Source organism: Cherax quadricarinatus, chromosome 7 (genome assembly GCF_038502225.1).
Source record: "Cherax quadricarinatus isolate ZL_2023a chromosome 7, ASM3850222v1, whole genome shotgun sequence".
NCBI classification, from domain to species: Eukaryota; Metazoa; Arthropoda; class Malacostraca; order Decapoda; family Parastacidae; genus Cherax; species Cherax quadricarinatus.
In genome coordinates this window covers 63,270,938-63,294,302 of record NC_091298.1, presented here as the reverse complement: position 1 = coordinate 63,294,302, position 23,365 = coordinate 63,270,938, and the positions used below count along the sequence as shown (strand labels likewise).

At 43.9% G+C, this 23,365-nt stretch overlaps 2 protein-coding genes across 12 annotated transcripts in view; one reads left to right on the top strand and one right to left on the bottom strand.

Annotated features, from left to right (window-relative positions):
• The window catches only part of LOC128687056 (synaptonemal complex protein 1), a 361,887-nt gene that overhangs the window by 5,994 nt on the left and 332,528 nt on the right, over window positions 1–23,365 (bottom strand). For 3 of the 5 annotated variants that reach the window (XM_070082601.1, XM_070082602.1, XM_070082603.1), the window contains 2 exons: window positions 23,142–23,283; window positions 22,238–22,437 (listed from right to left, as the gene is read on the bottom strand). In XM_070082601.1, the coding sequence (XP_069938702.1) occupies window positions 22,238–22,437; window positions 23,142–23,283 (342 nt within the window). Of the gene's footprint in view, window positions 1–22,237; window positions 22,438–23,141; window positions 23,284–23,365 lie in introns of those variants that run through there. The other 2 variants (XM_070082605.1, XM_070082604.1) reach the window with 2 other exon arrangements.
• Window positions 1–23,365, top strand: part of LOC128686933 (SOSS complex subunit B1) — a 90,647-nt gene that overhangs the window by 30,647 nt on the left and 36,635 nt on the right. The gene's annotated exons all lie outside the window — the stretch shown is intronic.

Genomic DNA, 23,365 nt, shown 5'->3' with positions numbered 1-23,365 from the left:
GAGACTGAACCAGAAAGGGCTGAGGGGAGTGCGAAAAGTATCATCAGAGTTTGTGGAGTAAATCGGTCGTTGTCAAGAAGTCAATGAGAGAGTCAGGATTAAAGGAGGGTCCATCAGCAAGAAGGGAAGGTAAAGAGAGAGAGTAGTAGAACGAAGACGACGTTGGAGGTAAATTCTGCGTGCTCGTTGATAGAGAGGGCAGTCTAACAGAATGTGGCTAATTGATACTGGAACTTGACACTGCTCACAGAGAGGAACAGGGTGCCTCTCCATGAGATACCCATGAGTAAGACGAGTGTGGCCAATGCGAAGGCGGGAGAGAGTGGTCTCCCAACTTCGGCACTGATGACAAGAAGACGGCCAGTAACCTATGCTCGGTTTAACAGAATGAAGTTTGTTACCGAGCAGAGTTGACCAACGTTGTTGCCAACGGGTGCGAAGGTGGGTAGCTATTGCAGCAAAATAGTCCAGAAATGGAACACCTCGATAGGAAATTGGTAGGTCATATACTGCTGACCGCGCAGCAGTGTCTGCCTGTTCATTGCCCTGTACGTCGACATGACCAGGGACCCAACAAAAAACAATATCTTTATGTTTGGTAGAGATACGGCGTAGCCAAAGTTGGATACGGAGAACTAGGGGATGAGATGTATCAAATTTTCGTATAGCCTGTAGAGCACTAAGGGAGTCTGAGACTACTACAAATGATGACACAGGCATAGATGCAATACGAATAAGTGCTGCAAGAATGGCATACAGTTCAGCAGTAAAAATGCTAGCTGAAGATAGTAAATGCCCTCGTACGACGCTGTCCGGAAACACTGCTGCGAATCCGACGCCGTCTGAAGACTTAGAGCCATCTGTGTACACAGCGGTGGCATGAGAATGGGAGTGGAAGTGATCAAGAAAAAGAGAGCGGGAAGCCACCGTAGGCAGTTGAGCTTTCGAGCAAGGGAGTGAGAAAGAACAGACCCGAACAGCTGGAACTTCCCAGGGGGGCAGGGAAAAGTGAGATGCTACATGAACATATAAAGGTGGTAACTGAAGGGAAGACAAGAGTGAATGTAGGCGAAGAGAAAAGGGACGGAGCAAACAGGGGCGGCGAACGAATAAAGAATGTCTACTAATATCGGTGACCATTCTATAAATGGAAGGATTGTGTAGATCGTGAGAGCGTACATAGTAACGAAGGCAATGGGCATCACGGCGATCAGACAAGGATGGAACATTTGCTTCTGTATAGAGGCTCTCAACAGGGGAAGAGCGAAAAGCACCAAGGCACAAACGTAAGCCTTGGTGATGGATAGAGTTAAGGCTAGAGAGAGTAGCAGGAGAGGCCGCGGAATAAATCTGGTCACCATAATCGAGTTTCGATAAAACGAGGGCTGAATGTAGGCGAAGCAGAGTTCGACGATCAGCTCCCCAGGAAAGATGAGCAAGGGTTTTAAGAAGGTTTAGCCGGCTGTGACAAGTTGCCTTCAGAGAGGTAATGTGAGGTTTCCAGGTTAACCGACGGTCAAAGAGAAGGCCTAGAAACCTGACTGTATCACGTTCGGGGATACGGGAGCCATAGAGATACAAAGGATGATCGGAGATAACAGAGCGTCTAGTGAAAGTAATTTGGTGAGTTTTGGTACTTGAAAATTTAAACCCATGTGTGGTGGCCCAAGTGGAAACACGGTCGACCGCATGCTGGAGAGAAACTGCAATAAGGTGACAGTCAGCGCCTGCACAAGCAATAGCGAAGTCATCAACATAGAGTGATGACCAAATATTGGGTGGAAGAACAGAGGCCAAATCATTTATAGCAAGGAGAAAAAGTGTTGTGCTTAGAACACATCCCTGAGGGACACCTTCAGCTTGGACGAAGTCCGGGGAAAGAACATTATTGACTCGAACACGGAAATGTCTGTCAGTTAAAAAGTTCTTAAGGAAGGATGGTAGATTGCCTCGGAGGCCTAAGGAATGGGCCTGGGCCAAAATATTATACCTCCAAGTTGTGTCATATGCCTTCTCAAGGTCAAAAAATATGGCAATAACTGAGTGATTATTCGCAAAGGCATTACGAACATACGTATCCAAGCGTAGTAAGGGGTCTATGGTAGAACGACCCTTACGAAAGCCATATTGACTAGCGGAGAGACTGTTGTGAGTCTCTAAATACCACATTAAACGTCGATTTACGAGGCGTTCCATCACTTTGCAAACTGCACTTGTAAGAGCGATGGGGCGATAGTGGGAGGCATCATGTCCTGTAGTACCCGGTTTGCGGAAAGGGAGAACAATGGCAGATTTCCACAGCTGGGGAAGAACTCCTTGTGCCCAAATAAGATTGAAGAGGTGTAAGAGGACTACAAGGGCTGACCGATGTAAATGTTGTAACATACGAATATGAATGTCATCAGGCCCAGCTGCCGATGATCGGCAAGCTGAGAGCGTTGCCTCCAGTTCTTGAAGTGTAAAAGGCACATTATACTGTTCTTCTCCGAGAGAAGAAAAGTCCAAGGGTACTAACTCTCTGGCAGACTTTGAGGAAAGAAACGAGGGGCATAGATGGAGCCCTCGGGAAATACGGACCAGATGTGTGCCAAGTTCAATGGCAACGTCGAGAGGGTTTGCTATATCAACACCAGTGACCCGTAGAACAGGAGCCGGGTCAGGAGAGTATTTACCACTCAATTTCCTCACTTTTTTCCAGACTGCACTCATAGAAGAAGCAGAGGTGATGGTGGAAACATAGTCTCGCCAACAAGTGCGTTTAGCTTCACGGATGACACGGCGAGCGATCGCACGCTTCTGCTTAAAATCAACAAGTCTCTCAGCGGTTCTATTGTACCGGTACCTGCCCCATGCAGCACGTTTCAAACGTACTGCACGAGCACAAGCAGGAGACCACCAAGGCACGCACTTCTGAGAATGCCTGCCTGAGGTTTGGGGTATAGAATGAGAAGCTGCGGTATAAACTGATGTCGAGAAGATGTGTAGGAGCTCATCAATGGAGGATGAAGAAGGAACCTCACTAAAAGCAGTGAGGTGTGAGTAAAGATCCCAATTTGCCCGATCAAATTGCCAGCGAGGGCTACGGGAAGGTGGTGAATAGGAAGGAGAAGTAAGAATGATCGGAAAATGATCGCTGTCATGTAAGTCTGGTAGAACAGACCAGGTGAAGTCTAGTGCAGTGGAGGAAGAGCAGACTGATAGATCGATGCAAGAGAGAGTATGAGTACGAGGATCAAAATGGGTGGGAGTACCCGTATTTAAAACATGGAGGGGGTGAGAGGCAAGAAAAGCCTCCAACTGAATGCCACGTGAGTCACAATGAGACCCCCCCCAGAGGAAATGGTGGGCATTAAAATCACCAAGTAACAGAAGTGGTGGTGGTAAGGATGAAACAAGAAAGGCAAAGTCTGGGATAGAAAATGCTCGAGAAGGAGAGAGATATAAAGAACATATTGTAAACCACTTATTCAAGTGGATACGGGCTGCAGTGTAATGCAGCGAGGTATGGACAAATAGTTGACAGTACGGAATATCATTGCGTAGAAGGGCACTTTCATTAAAGGTCCCATCTGAGAAAGGATCCGAAGAATACAATAAATTATAGCCTGAGATAGGTTGGAAAACAGCCGAGTGTAATTTTGGTTCTTGTAAGCAAGCACCAACAGGGGAAAACCTGGAAAGCAACATCTGAAGCTCACCCCGATTACCCCTGAGGCCGCGGATATTCCACTGTAAATAGGCCATGATTGGCGATGAAGAAAATATCAGGAATCTGTAGGTAAAGGCACCTACGGACTAGAGGGGTTAGAAAAGTCAACGTGTGGTGGCATTGGAAGATGTTCAAGTAGCGAAGGAACGGAGCGTTGCGAAGAATGGGGTTGTGAAGATGGAGGAGAGGGAAGAGAAGGAACAGGAAGTGAATCAGTGTCCATTGAAGGTTTAGTCTCTGCAATATATTCTGAAATGGCTTCAAGTGTTTCTGAATTCAAAGATGTATGGGAAACCATATTGGAGATAGGAGGAGGAGGGTGAGTAAAGATTGGGACAGTAATGGACTGTACCAAAGTAGAGGGGGAGGGAAAAGTGTAAGGGACTGGAGATGAAGTGTGGGGGGGGACAGAAGAGGTAGAAACCTGGGAGGTGACAGAAGAGGGAGAAACTTGGGAGGGGACGGGGGTGGAAGGCATAGTACGAGGAGGAGGGTGAATCTCCACACTTGTAATAGAGCCAGAGAGAGGGGAAGAACTAGGTACAGAGACTGGAAAGGTAACGTGTGGAGGTGGAAGAAGGGAAGGAAGGGGCAAAGAAGATTTGAGCAATGTGGATTTTTTGGACTTCTGAGTAGAGGGGCGATTGGTATTAGGTGTCGTACGAGGTCTTGTCGATACTGGGGCTTGTGAGGAAGGACGCGAAGATGTGAGAACAGACTGAGTTGTAGTCGGGACGTCAGAGCCAAGGACAGCAAAAGGATTAGATGCCGTAGTGGCTATGGGAGGGGTAACAACAGAGGAGGCTGCAGAAGATGGGACCCCAGAAGTGGGGGGACGTTTGGAAACACGAGAATAAGAAACACGGGGTAGTCTCCCTTGGAGGCGGAGATGAGTAACTGCCATAGCATAAGGGAGACCTTCTGCCTCTTTGAGGCAACGGATTTCACGTTCATTTAAGTAGACCTGGCAACGGCGGGAGTACGAAGGGTGAGCTTCATTACAATTAAGGCAAGATGGAGGTTGACTGCAAGATGTATTAGAATGGTTGTCGGCACCACAGACTGGGCATTCGGCCATAGATCTGCAATATTTCGCTGGGTGACCAAAACGCCAGCAATTTCTACATTGTTGCGGTGTAGGTATCACCTTTCGAACTTGTAACCGATGTCCCGCGACATATACAGAGGACGGGAGTTCTCGGCTGTCAAAAGTTAAACGAGCCACATTGCAAGGGTAACGTCTCCGCCCCCGGGCAGGAAGGACATAAGTGTCTACTTTGAGGATTGGGAGATCCTGGAGTTCCAGCTGTTCAAAAATATCATTGCCACATGACTGGAAATTCTGTTGGACTATGGTATGGGGCAGAATGACAGTACCACTACAAGAATTGAGAGAAAGATGTTTTTCAATAGTGATAGGAGTAGTATCGATATTCGAAAGGAGAGAAAGATCATGAGCTTGGGTAGCATTCTGGACAGTGACGATGCGTGTACCGCTCTTGAGAGCGTGAAATGAAATATCTCTGCCAACATGACGCAGGAGCGCTTTGGCAATACTATGGTCAGAAAGGTAGGCAGAAGAAGAAGTTGGTCTTAAAGTAAAGAATTTAGTCCATTGTGTGGTCCGAAACTGAGCGTGGAGAGGGAGTGCTTGACGTGTCGGTCGTTTCCGAGTAGAATGGGAAGGTAACGACGGAGCATCATCAGGAGATTGACGTTGGCGTTTAGGAGTAGGACCGGAGTTGGTCCGGCAGGAAATGGGTGGGCGATTCGAAAATTGCCGTACCGTAGAGGGAGAAGCCGGAAGCATAGTCAAAGGAGAGCGGAGTTCAGACAAATCGAAGGAGTCAGTCGAAGCCCCGGTACCTGAAGCGGGTGAGGAAACAGCACCAGCAAGAGGTACAGGGGCATCAGGAGTGTCCGAAGAGTGGTCTAAACACAAGGCAGGGTCAGAATGGGGTGCGGTATCAAGAAGGGGCCCGGGGGTAGTGGTTTCATGGACTAGGGCTGCCATGGTTAGGTTACTCCTTTGCTTTTTGTTTTTAAGAAAAAAAAAGAAAGAAGAAAAGAAAATAAAAATAAAAAAAAGAATAAAAAAAGGGGGGAGCGGGGAGGAATAGTTCCCAGGAGGAATGAAAGGGCCGGAAATCCCCCTCCGCGCCCAAGAGGACTCGACACCGCTAGTAGCGCAGATGCAGCATGGAACCCGTGCCATACCCTACCCTTCATGCCAGTAAACCAGCAATCTGGGATAGCAACCTCACATCTGCCGAGCTACCTCGGTGGACAAAAGAGAGGGCGGCCGGATATCCGCCACAAAGCATACCTCCTTCAGCCACCACCCCCGGAATCCGAAAGGTGGCTTCCAGAGATACACCCGTCGCCCAAAAGACACCCAAAGCCACTCCGGGATACCGGAGAGGGATCGGGACATCCCTAGGCAATCCAGATTCCACGGCAAACTACGCCACCGCCAAGAAACCTCAACGGAATGGGATGGACCCCGGTGTCCTTTCCCCTACCTAGGAACTAGCGCGCCTGTGGGAGAAATCACGAAGGCTAAAAAGAGGAAGGGCAAAAGGGAGGGGTGAGGAGGAGGAGGAGGAATGGAAAAAGGGGAGGATGGGGAGGATGGGATAGGGGAGGGGAGAATGGGGGGTAATTAGGTTCGGTCTGAGGAAGAAGACCGACAGGGCTAATTCCTCAGACCAAGAGCCTCTTCACCACGCCAAGGAGCCCCCCTTGAAGAGGATCAACTGGTGAGTCTAATATTCTTTCACAAGTGCACTGATATTATTTATACCATTTCTACACTAATGCAGCAGTCTGCATAACAGTAAATCTTCTATTTTTTGTAAGAATAAAAATTGAAAGTGGAAAGCCAAAGAAATATAAGAGGGGCCTGGGGATGTGACTGACGAACAGAGGAAATGTTATTTTAGTGCCAGGAATGTCTTTCTTGTTTATTCTGGACCCTATTTGGAAATTGGCATCTTTTGAAATGTGTGAAATTGGCAAAATTGCTAATTTCTGACCACTGTATTGGATAGTTGAAATCAGTAAATGGGTGGTTTCTTGTACTCATTCAATAGAAAAAATGGAGTTCTAGAGAAATAGTTATGATTTTTGTCGACTAGTACACTGGAATTGGCCGAAAATAGGGCTCAAAGTGGGCAAAATCGCCGATGCGTAAACATTGTCGAGACCGCTAACTTCACGAGAGCATAATTCCGTAAGTTTTCCATCAAATTTCATACTTTTGGTGTCATTATGATCGGGAAAAGATTCTCTATCTTTTCATAAGAAAAAAAAATAATTTTTTTTTTTTTTAAATTTGGCCGACCCTGAGAACAGTCTCGGAGAGCACCTGTCGATCCTCAAAGGGTTAAGCACGAAAAACCACAGTGGTCATGTATTATTGTAAGTACAAAAAAACCACAGGGAGTCATACATTAAATCCATAAGGGTCTACAGAGACATAGTACCTAGGGAAGGGAAGGATAAGTCCAATTCCATGGATCAAGAGCCCCTCATCAGCACCAAGGCTAACTAAAGGAAGAAACTAAAATTAATGTACAGCATAAAAAGATTCTCTAACCTTTACCATACAGTAACTGTTGTTATACTGTCATTATATGCTGGAATGCAACAAAATTCATTAATTCAGAAACAACTTGCTCCCAAATGTTCAAGAAATATTAAGTATTTTATCCACAATGGCATACTGTGTTACCAGCCATTTTAGAAAAAAAAAGATATTCATAACCAACTGAACTTGCCAAGATTCAGCCATATCTTGCTAAATATCTTCTTTAAAATAACTCATAACAATTTAGGTATATAATGTTTTGTGACTGAATTCATGACTACACAAACTCATTACTATTATTCTGCTGTATAGCCCTTGTGGCTTAGCGCTTCTTTTTGATTATAATAATAATACTATTATTCTGTTCTTAAGTCAATAAATTTGTAGGTTCATTACCACTGTAATGTGCTTAGCAAACAAATATTGTGCCCAGACCAGGACCCATTATGTGCTTCAGTAATCTTAGACTACCACCCACTGGATAGTTCTGGGGTGCATAATAAAGATATACTAAGAATAAATGGGTTAATCCCATCCATCAATTAGTTTACTAGAACACCAGAGAAGGTATAGAAACATGACAAAACCAAATGAAAAAATAAGAAAACAGATTTAAAACAAAATTGTACATGGAGGTGGGGGTGAGGGAACTCAAAAATGAAAAACTAATGGACATTTTAAGCGTAAAGAAAACAAGACATAGTGGATGTAACTAAACTGTAAAAAAAAATCCTAAATATGGCAGCTTTTGAAGGAAACTACTCAGTTTTTACATAATAATATATTGTAATACTCAGTGTGAAGAAGGGGCAGAATATAAAAGAAATTATGTGGACTGCCAATATACTGTGTTTGTAAAAGTAACTCTACATGCTACATTCCTGTTATGAGGAAGTGTTAAAAACCTAAGGGCCATACAACAATAGGGTTATGGGGTGTGGGGGAGTAACTAGGTTGGATTGAAAGGAGGAAAATTCCAATTCCTTGGATTACCACCTTCCCTTCTTGCTGATGGACCATCCTTTAGCCCAGACTCTCTCACTGACTTTTTGACAGCAACTGATTTACTGCACAAACTCTGATGATGATGCCTCTAGTACTCCTCACAGCTCTTTCGACCTCAATCTCTTGCTATCCTTTTCCCCTGCACTATCCACTGTCCCACTGCACTCCATGACCTAATAATCATCCCTCTCCCTCTTGCTACCCAATACCCCTGCATCCTTCCCTGCCCGGTGGCACTGTATGACCCTTGAAGATTTAGTGCTTCTTTTTTTTATTATGACAATCCTCGGATTACCAGCCCTTCCAGCATGGGTTTAGTGTATGTTTTAAAATATAATAATGGTAATCGAGACCCCTCCACTAGCACCAAGGCTGGTGATGTAAAATTCAAGACAATGTAGAAATCGTAAATGCATGCAAGGTATCTTGATGCTGGTCAGGAGCTCTTGATCCAAAGAAGTGGATCTGTCTTTACTTTCCTTGGATAGAACCAGATTACCTACCATTCCCCATGTACTGTATGACCCTTGCAGATTTAGCACTTCCCCCTAACTGTAATAATAATAATATAAATGCATCTAACCCACCATGTGTCATGCACTATAATCTAAATGTGCATGATAAATGGTGGGTTAACTCATCAACCATCTCCTGCCAAGGTGGGGTGATCTAAAGAAGAAAACACATTCACCAACATTCACTCAATCACTCTCCAGAGGTGTGCTGACATCACAGTTGGATTACACCTACGAATGGAATATCCCTGATCTCCCACCCCTTCCTTGAGTCCATTTCATTGGTTTCCCTGAATCCCTCCTCTTCAAGGGGGGCTCCTTGGCGTGGTGAAGAGGCTCTTGGTCTGAGGAATTAGCCCTGTCGGTCTTCTTCCTCAGACCGAACCTAATTACCCCCCATTCTCCCCTCCCCTATCCCATCCTCCCCATCCTCCCCTTTTTTCCATTCCTCCTCCTCCTCCTCACCCCTCCCTTTTGCCCTTCCTCTTTTTAGCCTTCGTGATTTCTTCCACAGGCGCGCTAGTTCCTAGGTAGGGGAAAGGACACCGGGGTCGATCCCATTCCGTTGAGGTTTCTTGGCGGTGGCGTAGTTTGCCGTGGAATCTGGATTGCCTAGGGATGTCCCGATCCCTCTCCGGTATCCCGGAGTAGCTTTGGGTGTCTTTTGGGCGACGGGTGTATCTCTGGAAGCCACCTTTCGGATTCCGGGGGTGGTGGCTGAAGGAGGTATGCTTTGTGGCGGATATCCGGCCGCCCTCTCTTTTGTCCACCGAGGTAGCTCGGCAGATGTGAGGTTGCTATCCCGGATTGCTGGTTTACTGGCATGAAGGGTAGGGTATGGCACGGGTTCCATGCTGCATCTGCGCTACTAGCGGTGTCGAGTCCTCTTGGGCGCGGAGGGAGATTTCCGGCCCTTTCATTCCTCCTGGGAACTATTCCTCCCCGCTCCCCCCTTTTTTTATTCTTTTTTTTGTTTTTATTTTCTTTTCTTCTTTCTTTTTTTTTCTTAAAAACAAAAAGCAAAGGAGTAACCTAACCATGGCAGCCCTAGTCCATGAAACCACTACCCCCGGGCCCCTTCTTGATACCGCACCCCATTCTGACCCTGCCTTGTGTTTAGACCACTCTTCGGACACTCCTGATGCCCCTGTACCTCTTGCTGGTGCTGTTTCCTCACCCGCTTCAGGTACCGGGGCTTCGACTGACTCCTTCGATTTGTCTGAACTCCGCTCTCCTTTGACTATGCTTCCGGCTTCTCCCTCTACGGTACGGCAATTTTCGAATCGCCCACCCATTTCATGCCGGACCAACTCCGGTCCTACTCCTAAACGCCAACGTCAATCTCCTGATGATGCTCCGTCGTTACCTTCCCATTCTACTCGGAAACGACCGACACGTCAAGCACTCCCTCTCCACGCTCAGTTTCGGACCACACAATGGACTAAATTCTTTACTTTAAGACCAACTTCTTCTTCTGCCTACCTTTCTGACCATAGTATTGCCAAAGCGCTCCTGCGTCATGTTGGCAGAGATATTTCATTTCACGCTCTCAAGAGCGGTACGCGCATCGTCACTGTCCAGAATGCTACCCAAGCTCATGATCTTTCTCTCCTTTCGAATATCGATACTACTCCTATCACTATTGAAAAACATCTTTCTCTCAATTCTTGTAGTGGTACTGTCATTCTGCCCCATACCATAGTCCAACAGAATTTCCAGTCATGTGGCAATGACATTTTTGAACAGCTGGAACTCCAGGATCTCCCAATCCTCAAAGTAGACACTTATGTCCTTCCTGCCCGGGGGCGGAGACGTTACCCTTGCAATGTGGCTCGTTTAACTTTTGACAGCCGAGAACTCCCGTCCTCTGTATATGTCGCGGGACATCGGTTACAAGTTCGAAAGGTGATACCTACACCGCAACAATGTAGAAATTGCTGGCGTTTTGGTCACCCAGCGAAATATTGCAGATCTATGGCCGAATGCCCAGTCTGTGGTGCCGACAACCATTCTAATACATCTTGCAGTCAACCTCCATCTTGCCTTAATTGTAATGAAGCTCACCCTTCGTACTCCCGCCGTTGCCAGGTCTACTTAAATGAACGTGAAATCCGTTGCCTCAAAGAGGCAGAAGGTCTCCCTTATGCTATGGCAGTTACTCATCTCCGCCTCCAAGGGAGACTACCCCGTGTTTCTTATTCTCGTGTTTCCAAACGTCCCCCCACTTCTGGGGTCCCATCTTCTGCAGCCTCCTCTGTTGTTACCCCTCCCATAGCCACTACGGCATCTAATCCTTTTGCTGTCCTTGGCTCTGACGTCCCGACTACAACTCAGTCTGTTCTCACATCTTCGCGTCCTTCCTCACAAGCCCCAGTATCGACAAGACCTCGTACGACACCTAATACCAATCGCCCCTCTACTCAGAAGTCCAAAAAATCCACATTGCTCAAATCTTCTTTGCCCCTTCCTTCCCTTCTTCCGCCTCCACACTTTACCTTTCCAGTCTCTGTACCTAGTTCTTCCCCTCTCTCTGGCTCTATTACAAGTGTGGAGATTCACCCTCCTCCTCGTACTATGCCTTCCACCCCCGTCCCCTCCCAAGTTTCTCCCTCTTTTGTCACCTCCCAGGTTTCTGCCTCTTCTGTCCCCCCCCACACTTCATCTCCAGTCCCTTACACTTTTCCCTCCCCCTCTACTTTGGTACAGTCCATTACTGTCCCAATCTTTACTCATCCTCCTCCTCCTATCTCCAATATGGTCTCCCATACATCTTTGAATTCAGAAACACTTGAAGCCATTTCAGAATATATTGCAGAGACTAAACCTTCAATGGACACTGATTCACTTCCTGTTCCTTCTCTTCCCTCTCCTCCATCTTCACAACCCCATTCTTCGCAACGCTCCGTTCCTTCGCTACTTGAACATCTTCCAATGCCACCACACGTTGACTTTTCTAACCCCTCTAGTCCGTAGGTGCCTTTACCTACAGATTCCTGATATTTTCTTCATCGCCAATCATGGCCTATTTACAGTGGAATATCCGCGGCCTCAGGGGTAATCGGGGTGAGCTTCAGATGTTGCTTTCCAGGTTTTCCCCTGTTGGTGCTTGCTTACAAGAACCAAAATTAAACTCGGCTGTTTTCCAACCTATCTCAGGCTATAATTTATTGTATTCTTCGGATCCTTTCTCAGATGGGACCTTTAATGAAAGTGCCCTTCTTCTACGCAATGATATTCCGTACTGTCAACTATTTGTCCATACATCGCTGCATTACACTGCAGCCCGTATCCACTTGAATAAGTGGTTTACAATATGTTCTTTATATCTCTCTCCTTCTCGAGCATTTTCTATCCCAGACTTTGCCTTTCTTGTTTCATCCTTACCACCACCACTTCTGTTACTTGGTGATTTTAATGCCCACCATTTCCTCTGGGGGGGGTCTCATTGTGACTCACGTGGCATTCAGTTGGAGGCTTTTCTTGCCTCTCACCCCCTCCATGTTTTAAATACGGGTACTCCCACCCATTTTGATCCTCGTACTCATACTCTCTCTTGCATCGATCTATCAGTCTGCTCTTCCTCCACTGCACTAGACTTCACCTGGTCTGTTCTACCAGACTTACATGATAGCGATCATTTTCCGATCATTCTTACTTCTCCTTCCTATTCACCACCTTTCCGTAGCCCTCGCTGGCAGTTTGATCGGGCAAATTGGGATCTTTACTCACACCTCACTGCTTTTAGTGAGGTTCCTTCTTCATCCTCCATTGATGAGCTCCTACACATCTTCTCGACGTCAGTTTATACCGCAGCTTCTCATTCTATACCCCAAACCTCAGGCAGGCATTCTCAGAAGTGCGTGCCTTGGTGGTCTCCCGCTTGTGCTCGTGCAGTACGTTTGAAGCGTGCTGCATGGGGCAGGTACCGGTACAATAGAACCGCTGAGAGACTTCTTGATTTTAAGCAGAAGCGTGCGATCGCTCGCCGTGTCATCCGTGAAGCTAAACGCACTTGTTGGCGAGACTATGTTTCCACCATCACCTCTGCTTCTTCTATGAGTGCAGTCTGGAAAAAAGTGAGGAAATTGAGTGGTAAATACTCTCCTGACCCAGCTCCTGTTCTACGGGTCGCTGGTGTTGATGTAGCAAACCCTCTCGACGTTGCCATTGAACTTGGCACACATCTGGTCCGTATTTCCCGAGGGCTCCATCTATGCCCCTCGTTTCTTTCCTCAAAGTCTGCCAGAGAGTTAGTGCCCTTGGACTTTTCTTCTCTCAGAGAAGAACAGTATAATGTGCCTTTTACACTTCAAGAACTGGAGGCAACGCTCTCAGCTTGCCGATCATCGGCAGCTGGGCCTGACGACATTCATATTCGTATGTTACAACATTTACATCGGTCAGCCCTTGTAGTCCTCTTACACCTCTTCAATCTTATTTGGGCACAAGGAGTTCTTCCCCAGCTGTGGAAATCTGCCATTGTTCTTCCTTTCCGCAAACCGGGTACTACTGGACATGATGCCTCCCACTATCGCCCCATCGCTCTTACTAGTGCAGTTTGCAAAGTGATGGAACGTCTCGTAAATCGACGTTTAATGTGGTATTTAGAGACACACAACAGTCTCTCCGCTAGTCAATATGGCTTTCGTAAGGGTCGTTCTACCATAGACCCCTTACTTCGCTTGGATACGTATGTTCGTAATGCCTTTGCGAATAATCACTCAGTTATTGCCATATTTTTTGACCTTGAGAAGGCATATGACACAACTTGGAGGTATAATATTTTGGCCCAGGCCCATTCCTTAGGCCTCCGAGGCAATCTACCATCCTTCCTTAAGAACTTTTTAACTGACAGACATTTCCGTGTTCGAGTCAATAATGTTCTTTCCCCGGACTTCGTCCAAGCTGAAGGTGTCCCTCAGGGATGTGTTCTAAGCACAACACTTTTTCTCCTTGCTATAAATGATTTGGCCTCTGTTCTTCCACCCAATGTTTGGTCATCACTCTATGTTGATGACTTCGCTATTGCTTGTGCAGGCGCTGACTGTCATCTTATTGCAGTTTCTCTCCAGCATGCGGTCGACCGTGTTTCCACTTGGGCCACCACGCATGGGTTTAAATTTTCAAGTACCAAAACTCACCAAATTACTTTCACTAGACGCTCTGTTATCTCCGATCATCCTTTGTACCTCTATGGCTCCCGTATCCCCGAACGTGATACAGTCAGGTTTCTAGGCCTTCTCTTTGACCGTCGGTTGTCCTGGAAACCTCACATAACCTCTCTGAAGGCAATTTGTCACAGCCGGCTAAACCTTCTTAAAACCCTTGCTCATCTTTCCTGGGGAGCTGATCGTCGAACTCTGCTTCGCCTACATTCAGCCCTCGTTTTATCGAAACTCGATTATGGTGACCAGATTTATTCCGCGGCCTCTCCTGCTACTCTCTCTAGCCTTAACTCTATCCATCACCAAGGTTTACGTTTGTGCCTTGGTGCTTTTCGCTCTTCCCCTGTTGAGAGCCTCTATGCAGAAGCGAATGTTCCATCCTTGTCTGATCGCCGTGATGCCCATTGCCTTCGCTACTATGTACGCTCTCACGATCTACACAATCCTTCCATTTATAGAATCGTCACCGATATTAGTAGACATTCTTTATTCGTTCGCCGCCCCTGTTTGCTCCGTCCCTTTTCTCTTCGCCTACATTCACTCTTGTCTTCCCTTCAGTTACCACCTTTATATGTTCATGTAGCATCTCACTTTTCCCTACCCCCCTGGGAAGTTCCAGCTGTTCGGGTCTGTTCTTTCTCACTCCCTTGCTCGAAAGCTCAACTGCCTACGGTGGCTTCCCGCTCTCTTTTTCTTGATCACTTCCATTCCCATTCTCATGCCACTGCTGTGTACACAGATGGCTCTAAGTCTTCAGACGGCGTCGGATTCGCAGCAGTGTTTCCGGACAGCGTCGTGCGGGGACATTTACTATCTTCAGCTAGCATTTTTACTGCTGAACTGTATGCCATTCTTGCAGCACTTATTCGTATCGCATCTATGCCTATGTCATCATTTGTAGTAGTCTCAGACTCCCTTAGTGCTCTACAGGCTATACGAAAATTTGATACATCTCATCCCCTAGTTCTCCGTATCCAACTTTGGCTACGCCGTATCTCTACCAAACATAAAGATATTGTTTTTTGTTGGGTCCCTGGTCATGTCGACATACAGGGCAATGAACAGGCAGACACTGCTGCGCGGTCAGCAGTACATGACCTACCAATTTCCTATCGAGGTGTCCCATTTCTTGACTATTTTGCTACAATAGCTACCCACCTTCGCACCCGTTGGCAACAACGTTGGTCAACTCTGCTCGGTAACAAACTTCATTCTATTAAACCGAGCATAGGTTACTGGCCGTCTTCTTGTCATCAGTGCCGAGGTTGGGAGACCACTCTCTCCCGCCTTCGCATTGGCCACACTCGTCTTACTCATGGGTATCTCATGGAAAGGCACCCTGCTCCTCTCTGTGAGCAGTGTCAAGTTCCAGTATCGATTAGCCACATTCTGTTAGACTGCCCTCTCTATCAACGAGCACGCAGAATTTACCTCCAACGTCGTCTTCGTTCTACTACTCTCTCTTTACCTTCCCTTCTTGCTGATGGACCCTCCTTTAATCCTGACTCTCTCATTGACTTCTTGACAACGACTGATTTACTCCACAAACTCTGATGATACTTTTCGCACTCCCCTCAGCCCTTTCTAGTTCAGTCTCTTGCTGCCCTTTACCCTTTCACCATCCACTGCCCCGCTGTTTTCCGTAACCTATTACTCATTCATCTCCCTTTTGCCACCTGATGCCCTCGCTTCCTTCCTGCCCTGCAGCGCTGTATAGTCCTTGTGGCTTAGCGCTTCTTTTTGATTATAATAATAATAATAATCCCTGAATCCCTTCATAAGGTTACTTGCTCTTGCACCAACATCATGTGCATTAAAAAACCACTCTTCCCCATGCACTCCCATTTAACACGCTCACACAAGCCTGCTGGATGCTGAAGCTTCTTGTGCCCCCACCCTCCAACCATTCCTGGGAGGACCCTGTTCCCTTTTACTTTCCATCCCAAATTTATATACCCTCTTTTTGAACCTATCCCCCTCTATCCTTTCTGCATGACCAAACCACCTCAACAACCCCCTCCTCAGCCCTCAGAATTATACCCTCGGTCATACCATATCACCTTTTAACCCTCTAACTGTCAAACCTTTGATCTACATTTTACTGCTAGCACTCTGAATATTTTGATTTTTTCTCATACAAAGAGGTCAAGTTTCTGTTTGCAATAAGACATACTATTGTCTAGAAATATATACAATTTATTTATAGGTCCCAGCAATGTTTTTAGAAGTGCTGGAGGATATGAAACTCATTGAAGTACAATATCAAACAAGTGTGTCACTCTACACTGCTGATGGTGCAGTGTAGAGTGACAGTGTTGATAGTGCACTGCTCATTGAATATTGACATATGTTTTTTAATTGTTCTCACAGTTCCACACACACACACAAGTCTTTTGTCTGCCTGTCTCTGTCTCAAAGAGAGCTGCTTATGAACCAACAGGTATTACACATGTTGCAGAATAATCACATCTGAACAAGTGAAAAGATACAACTGTGGCCAAAATGTGTATTACTTGCTAGTCATGCTTATGCCTCATATCAACAAGTGCAGTATAGCACTGTGGCTTCTTTTGGTTATCCAAGGTAATTTAACACTATGATAACTGTACTTATGTGTACCTGTGCCTAAATAAGCTTACTCAGTCCTTAGATTCTGGTTCATGAGTGGCTCTCTCTGAGACAGACGGACAGACAGACAGAGGCAGAGACAGGGCTAGCCAGCCAGCCAGCCAAGCATGTATTACACATGCTGCAGAATCGTCTCTCTCTCTCTCTCTCTCTTTAGTTAGGGCATAGGTGATAGGACATTCTGGCAGGATGACACTACTGAATGCATCAACACTAAAAGGTTTTTGATATTTCCTCGACCACTTGTGGCCACATCCATCTCAAAGCCACAAAACTTGAGGTCACCATCATTTTCCTCAAAAAAAGGAGTGTTAATACAACATGGCATTAGTGAATCCCTGGGGATTGCCATGGTGTTTGTCCTAGCTGGTGCTCAATTGAACTGGTGCTCCCACAAGGTACTAAGTGGTCCCAGATTTTTTTTAATACTGCACACACTGATTAAGATCCATTCTATACTGCCTAGGCCTATCAGGTCTGGCTCCAAATTTGAAGGCAGAAAAATTAGTGCATTGATTGATGTCATGGCACTCTGGATTCTCTGCATGATATTCACACCTTGCATCGCTATCAAAAATGACATTGCCAGTGCCTTTAGCCTCCTTTTCACTGCAGCATTCAAAACCCATGCCCCACACCATAAAAATAGTGTTAGTACCATTACACTCTGGTACATTTCCTTTTTTGCCTCTATAGATAAGACTTTTTTCATTCCACAGATGTTTCAACACCCTACCTACTCTACCCCTTATCTGTCTAGTGTGGTTCACCTCATCTTTCATAGACCCATCTGCTGATATGTTCACTCCCAAATATCTAAATGAACCCACTTCCTCCACTCTCCCTTCAATCTGATATTCAATCTATCATTGCCTAGACTTCTTTTTGTTACCCTCATCATCTTGCTCTTTCCTAGGTTCACTTTTAACTTCCTTCTTTTACATACCCTGCCAAATTTATCCACTAATCTCTGTAATTTGTCTTCAGAATCCCCTAAAAGACCACTGTCATCAGGAAAGAGAAACTGGAATAACTCCCACTTTGTATCAGATCCAACATCTTTCAATCCTACACCTTTCCAAAACCTCTAGCATTTACTTCTACAACCCCATCTAAAATATGCTGAACAACTGTGGTGACATCACACATCCCCATGTCCTACTTTCACTGGGAAATAGTCTTCCTCCCTCCTATATATCCTAATCTAAGCCTCACTCTGCATAAAAACTCTTAACTCCTTTTAGTAACCTACCTCCTGTCCTATTGCAACATCCACCACATGACTTCCTTATCTACTCCATCATATGCTTTTCTAAATCCATAAATGCAACAAACATAAGTACTGTAAGTACTGTTCACTTAAATGCTTCAATGTAAAGACTCGGTGTACCCCCCTACCTTTCCTAAATCATCCCTGATCCCTTTCAGTAATAATTCTACTATAAGCTTTCCCTGGTATACTAAGCAGACTTTTTTTTTTTTTTTTTTTTTAAGACATCGGCCATTTCCCACCGAGGCAGGGTGACCCCCAAAAACAAGAAAAAAACCTTCATCATCATTCAATACCTTCACCATCACTCATACATAATCACTATCTTCCTTTTTTTCCTTATACATAGGGGAAGTACGCAATTTCTCTGCCAATCCTTTGGTAATTTCCTTCCTTTCATGCATATATTGAACAAACACACCAAACAATAAATGAGAACTATTTAGCACTTCCACAAGAATAAAATAATATTAGAGGGGCTGTATATTATATTTAGGGAACTATTATCTAAAAATCATGGATATCAAGAATTTTGACTATAAAGAAACAGACTAGACAGCTGATGAGGCTGGAAAGTAAATAATCAACCCAATTTCTTAATTAATGTAATGACATATAAAAATGCAACTTGGGTAAGAAAAGGTAATAGTGGACCCCCGACTAACGATATTATTTCAGTCCAGAAGTCTGATCGGGTGCCGTTATAGACCGAATTTGTTCCCATAAGGAATATTGTGAATTAGATTAGTCCATTTCAGACCCCCAAAAATACACCTACAAAAGCACTTACAAAAATACACTTACATAATTGGTCAAGTTGGGAGCTGATCATTAGTCGGGGGTCCACTGTACTGTCAATTCTAAACTTACCACATTATCTACTACAAAAGAAAATTTTAAATTAATGTATCTGAACTCACTTAGTAAAAGAAATCATGTTCTAGCAGAAAAATGATTAATTAATCAGATTATAAAAATGATCATTTGTGGCAGTGTTTCTGAGAAACAAAAAAAATATATTACAAAGATAGATAAAAAATTCTGACTACTTCAACATAGGTGAAAATTAATTGTTTCAATCCAAAAAAAGACCCTATGACTCTGGTGGGTTTAGCACTTCATTTTGATTATTATAATCGTCCAAAAAGGGAGAAGAGAAATAGAAAAAATACTAATGAAATGTGCTGTGAAGAATAAACAAAGAACTTTGAACCAATATAGGAAGCATGCCAAATTAGCCTTGCCAGAAATTCAAGCAAGCCAGAAAGGAATATACAGTACAATGCTCCCTACAAATTCATGGGAGATATGTTCCTAGAGATCCCAATAAATAGGGAACCTCAGATTCTGTACCACCAAATGCTGTTGGTAGGACAAATTCTGGTTCAAATATTTACCTCTTTATTTGATAATTATAATAATATAATCTGGTTCGGTTATTTTCTCATTTTGTGTTTGAGAGATCACGTCTCTTTGAATATTTCTCAAAACTCATTTATACATTTCTGAATTAACTTAAATAAGAAATAATGTTCAAAAGAAAGAAATTTGTGTGTAAAATCACAGAGAGCATTTTCAACAAAATTTATGGTGGGTTTTCAATTGTATACGAGTCGTGTGCCAAGCACGAAAAAGAGGTGGGACACTGTAAAAAAAAGTGTAAATATTATTACTGTATTTATCTGTGGGAGACCCTTCAGTAAAAATTGTTAATAATTGAGAACGGCATACAGTGGTACCTTGAATTTCGGCTTTAATTTGTTCCAGAAGGCTGTTCGAGTGCCGTTACCGAATGAATTTGTTCTCATAAGGAATAATGTAAATTAGATTAGTCCATTTCAGACACCCAAAAATACACTTACATAATTGTTCAAGTTGGGAGCTGTTCAAAATTCGAGGAACCACTGTATTTAAATTATGTACCACAAATTTGCAGAGAGCACTGTACCAATATAACAAGAGGCAGAAAAAAATTAGAAAAAGAAATAGAACACCAGAATGAAACTAAATCATCTTTTTAGGTTTGTAAAAGCCAACCTAAGAGTAAATGACAAAAGAAAAATAAGGATACGTGATGAAAAAATAGTTTAAGCATGATATGTACTCAGAGATGCTGCATTACATATAAATAATAGTGAACTTTAATCTAGATCATAATTTAAATATAATAATTAAAGTGCAGTACAGTATCATACAATTTACTATGATACTCTGTATTTCTTGTGAAAGTAAATTGAAATTTTAACCCTTAAACTGTCCAAACGTAGATCTACGTTTGTGTGCGTAGTGCTCCGACCTTAATTTTCTCCATAAGAAACTAAAAAAAGTAGATCTACGTTCGGAGCGCTACGCGTACAAACGTAGATCTACGTTTGGACAGTTTAAGGGCTAAACACAATTACAATTGTCGGCTTGAAAATTCCATATTTTCCTACCAGCCATGATGGCGTTCAATAGTACCCTACAATACCATAATTTTACACCAAAAAATAATCTGATAAATTGAAAAAGTCCCTGACAATATAATGAGGGAAAATCCCTAATGAATACAGTTTATGGCAGACACCAGATATTCAACGTAACAATGGCAATATACCAGCAAATAATTTGAGAAAAACTAAGTCAATATATTATGGAGATGAGTGAGATATCAATATGTGCTGTGAATATTATGCAAAGAATAATGAGCATAGAAATTATAAGGTGTGGTAGTATAAAAAGAATAATTCAAAGATTGCAGAGGTTGTTGAAATGGTATGTTTATTTAAGAAGGACTGAGCCAGAAAAATTGTAAGGAACATCCCAGGAAGGGTTGGAAGGAGGGTGTGAAGGTTCTGATTGGTCAGGGCTTTAATATCAAGCATGTAGAAATGTGTAAAAGTGTTATATCGGAGTAAAGACTAGTGGTTTTTGGAATTTGACATGCTGTTGGAATTTGAGGAGGGTAACATCTATGGGGTGGCCTTCAGGGACACAAATAAGCTGGACTGAGTTCTTGAGGTGAAAGTATAGTACCTTCATTCTGAAGGATGGATGAGGGTATTATGGTCTGACGAATCATTTGAACTGTGTGATCATTTGGAATGAGTGATAGCGAATAAGTTTCTTTCTTTGTCATCTGAACTTGGGGAGAAATGGCTAATACAATAAAAAATGTAGAAGTCTGGAAGAATTTTTCAAGGTATTCAAGCTGGCACTGGACAAGCACCTAAAGTCAGTTCCTGATCAGCCGGGCTGTGGCTCGTACGTTGGTTTGCGTGCAGCCAGCAGCAACAGCCTGGTTGATCAGGCGCTGATCCACCAGGAGGCCTGGTCACAGACCGGGCCGCGGGGGCGTTGACCCCCGAAACTCTCTCCAGGTAAACTCCAGGTAATGTAAAGATGCTTGCAATCAAGATGAGATGACTAGCAATGTTCATGTCATTTACAGGTCTAAAGAGGAACAGTGTTAAAATGATCTACCCCATAGGGATAGGCACCACTGTAATGAAGCCTCCTTAATTCTTACTTCCAACACCATAGAAGAAAGGGCTGGCAAATACATCATCTCATGCATACAGTAATAGTACTACATACAGCTTCTCGGCTGCCTAACACCTTCACCTAACACCTTCACCTGACCTTCACTCATGACTTGCATTATTGGCAATATGTACTGTAATATGGTTTCACTTTTTTTTTTAACAACTAGAGTAGCACTCTATGACCCTTGTGGGTTTAGCACTTGATTTTGATTATAATAATAATATGTAATAATATATCAATTGGAGTGACCAAGGACCAAAATGTATCTAATAAAAATGTCCTAAGTATATGCACTTCCATCCTTCATACAGAGGCACCACTGTTGCCCCATATCTTTTACAGGTGTCCCAGTGCTACTTACGAGTTCTGTTGTTCGTATTACTGTGCGTATATTCGTGGAAAAATGCTAAACTCGACAGGGTTGTGCAGCATCTGGGTAATGAGATGTAATCAGGTTTGATCCAAGAAAGGGAAGGATAGGGGATCAGGAGTCACCAGCATCAATGGTCATTAATACTTTAAAAAAGTGATTTAAATATTGATGGTGTATTGGTAATATGTCTGATTCATGCCTGTAGGGTTGATACTCTAGCCCTATTTCTTTTCTCATATTCTTGCTCTTTTTTTTTTAGCTCCTGGAGTGGAGGACTTTTAGTTCAGAGATTTTTAGAACAGTTTCTCAAGGAATCAGAATAAATGAAATTACAATATCACAGAACTGGATGACTTACAAAATATAGCAGTCATTAAAAGCCTCAAAGCTACCAAAGAAAAGGGCTTGTTGGTGAATTTTCTCAAATTTCTGCAAGCTTGGCCACGAGAAGGACTTACAGGACATAGGTGATGACGCCGACGCTCCACATGTCAGTGCCGAAGCTGATGGGCTCAAAGTTGACGACCTCTGGGGCTACAAATTCTGGTGTGCCAAAGAGAACTTGTAGCTTCTTGCGTGGATCATAGCGGCGAGCCAGCCCGAAGTCGCAGATCTTAATTCTGTTGCCCTCCCGCGACAAGCACAGGATGTTCTCCGGCTGGGGAAGAGGTTGGGGTCGGTAACCTGCTTACCATAAGAAACGGGTGGGGGAGCAGATGTTGGGAGGTTATTAGTTTACTATGGGAAGGTGTTGTGGTGTTACTAATGGGGAAGTATTTAACTACTGGGAAAAGTGTTGTGGTTGTTTAACTACTTGGTGATGTGTTGTGGTTGTTTTATTATTGGGGAAGTGTTTCACTACTGGGGAGAGTTTGAGTGCTGTTATGGATTAACTACCGGGAATATGATGTATAACTACAGGAGGTGATGGTGTGGTTGTTTAATGGGAATATTTTTAGTTACGCAAAAAGCACAATACTGTGACTGAAGCAATACACAAATAACCTACATATAAAAGGAAACTTTATGGTGACATTTCAGTCCGACTTGGACCAAAACACCATCATAAAGTTTCCTTCTACGTGCGAGTTATTTGTGTAATGTGTTTAGTTGCTTATTGAGGAGCAATGTGTTGTGGTTGTTGACTGGGAAATTGTGGTTAACTATTGGAGGTGTTGTGGTAGTTTAGCTACTAGGAATCAAGGAGTCATAGTGGTATAACTACTGGGAAGGTGTTGTGCTGATTTAACTGGTGAGTATATAGATGTCAGTTGGAGTTGCTTAGCTACCCTACTTTAGGGGTCTTTGGGGGCTGATTTGAATCTAATAGGATTGTGATTACTAACCTCTAAATCTGCATACCTTCATGTCCAGATGCAGGATGTTCTTGGAGTGTATAAACTCTATGCCCTCACAGATCTGACGTATAAATACGGTGCAGGCTTTCTCGGACAAGACAAAATCGTCATCAATCACTCTTTCGAACAGTTCTCCACCATCCACTCTGTCAAAACCAGAAGTACTTATAACCCTGCTGAAAAGTTATTGTTCTTTATTTGTATACCCACAAATTTAGGTAAATTTAC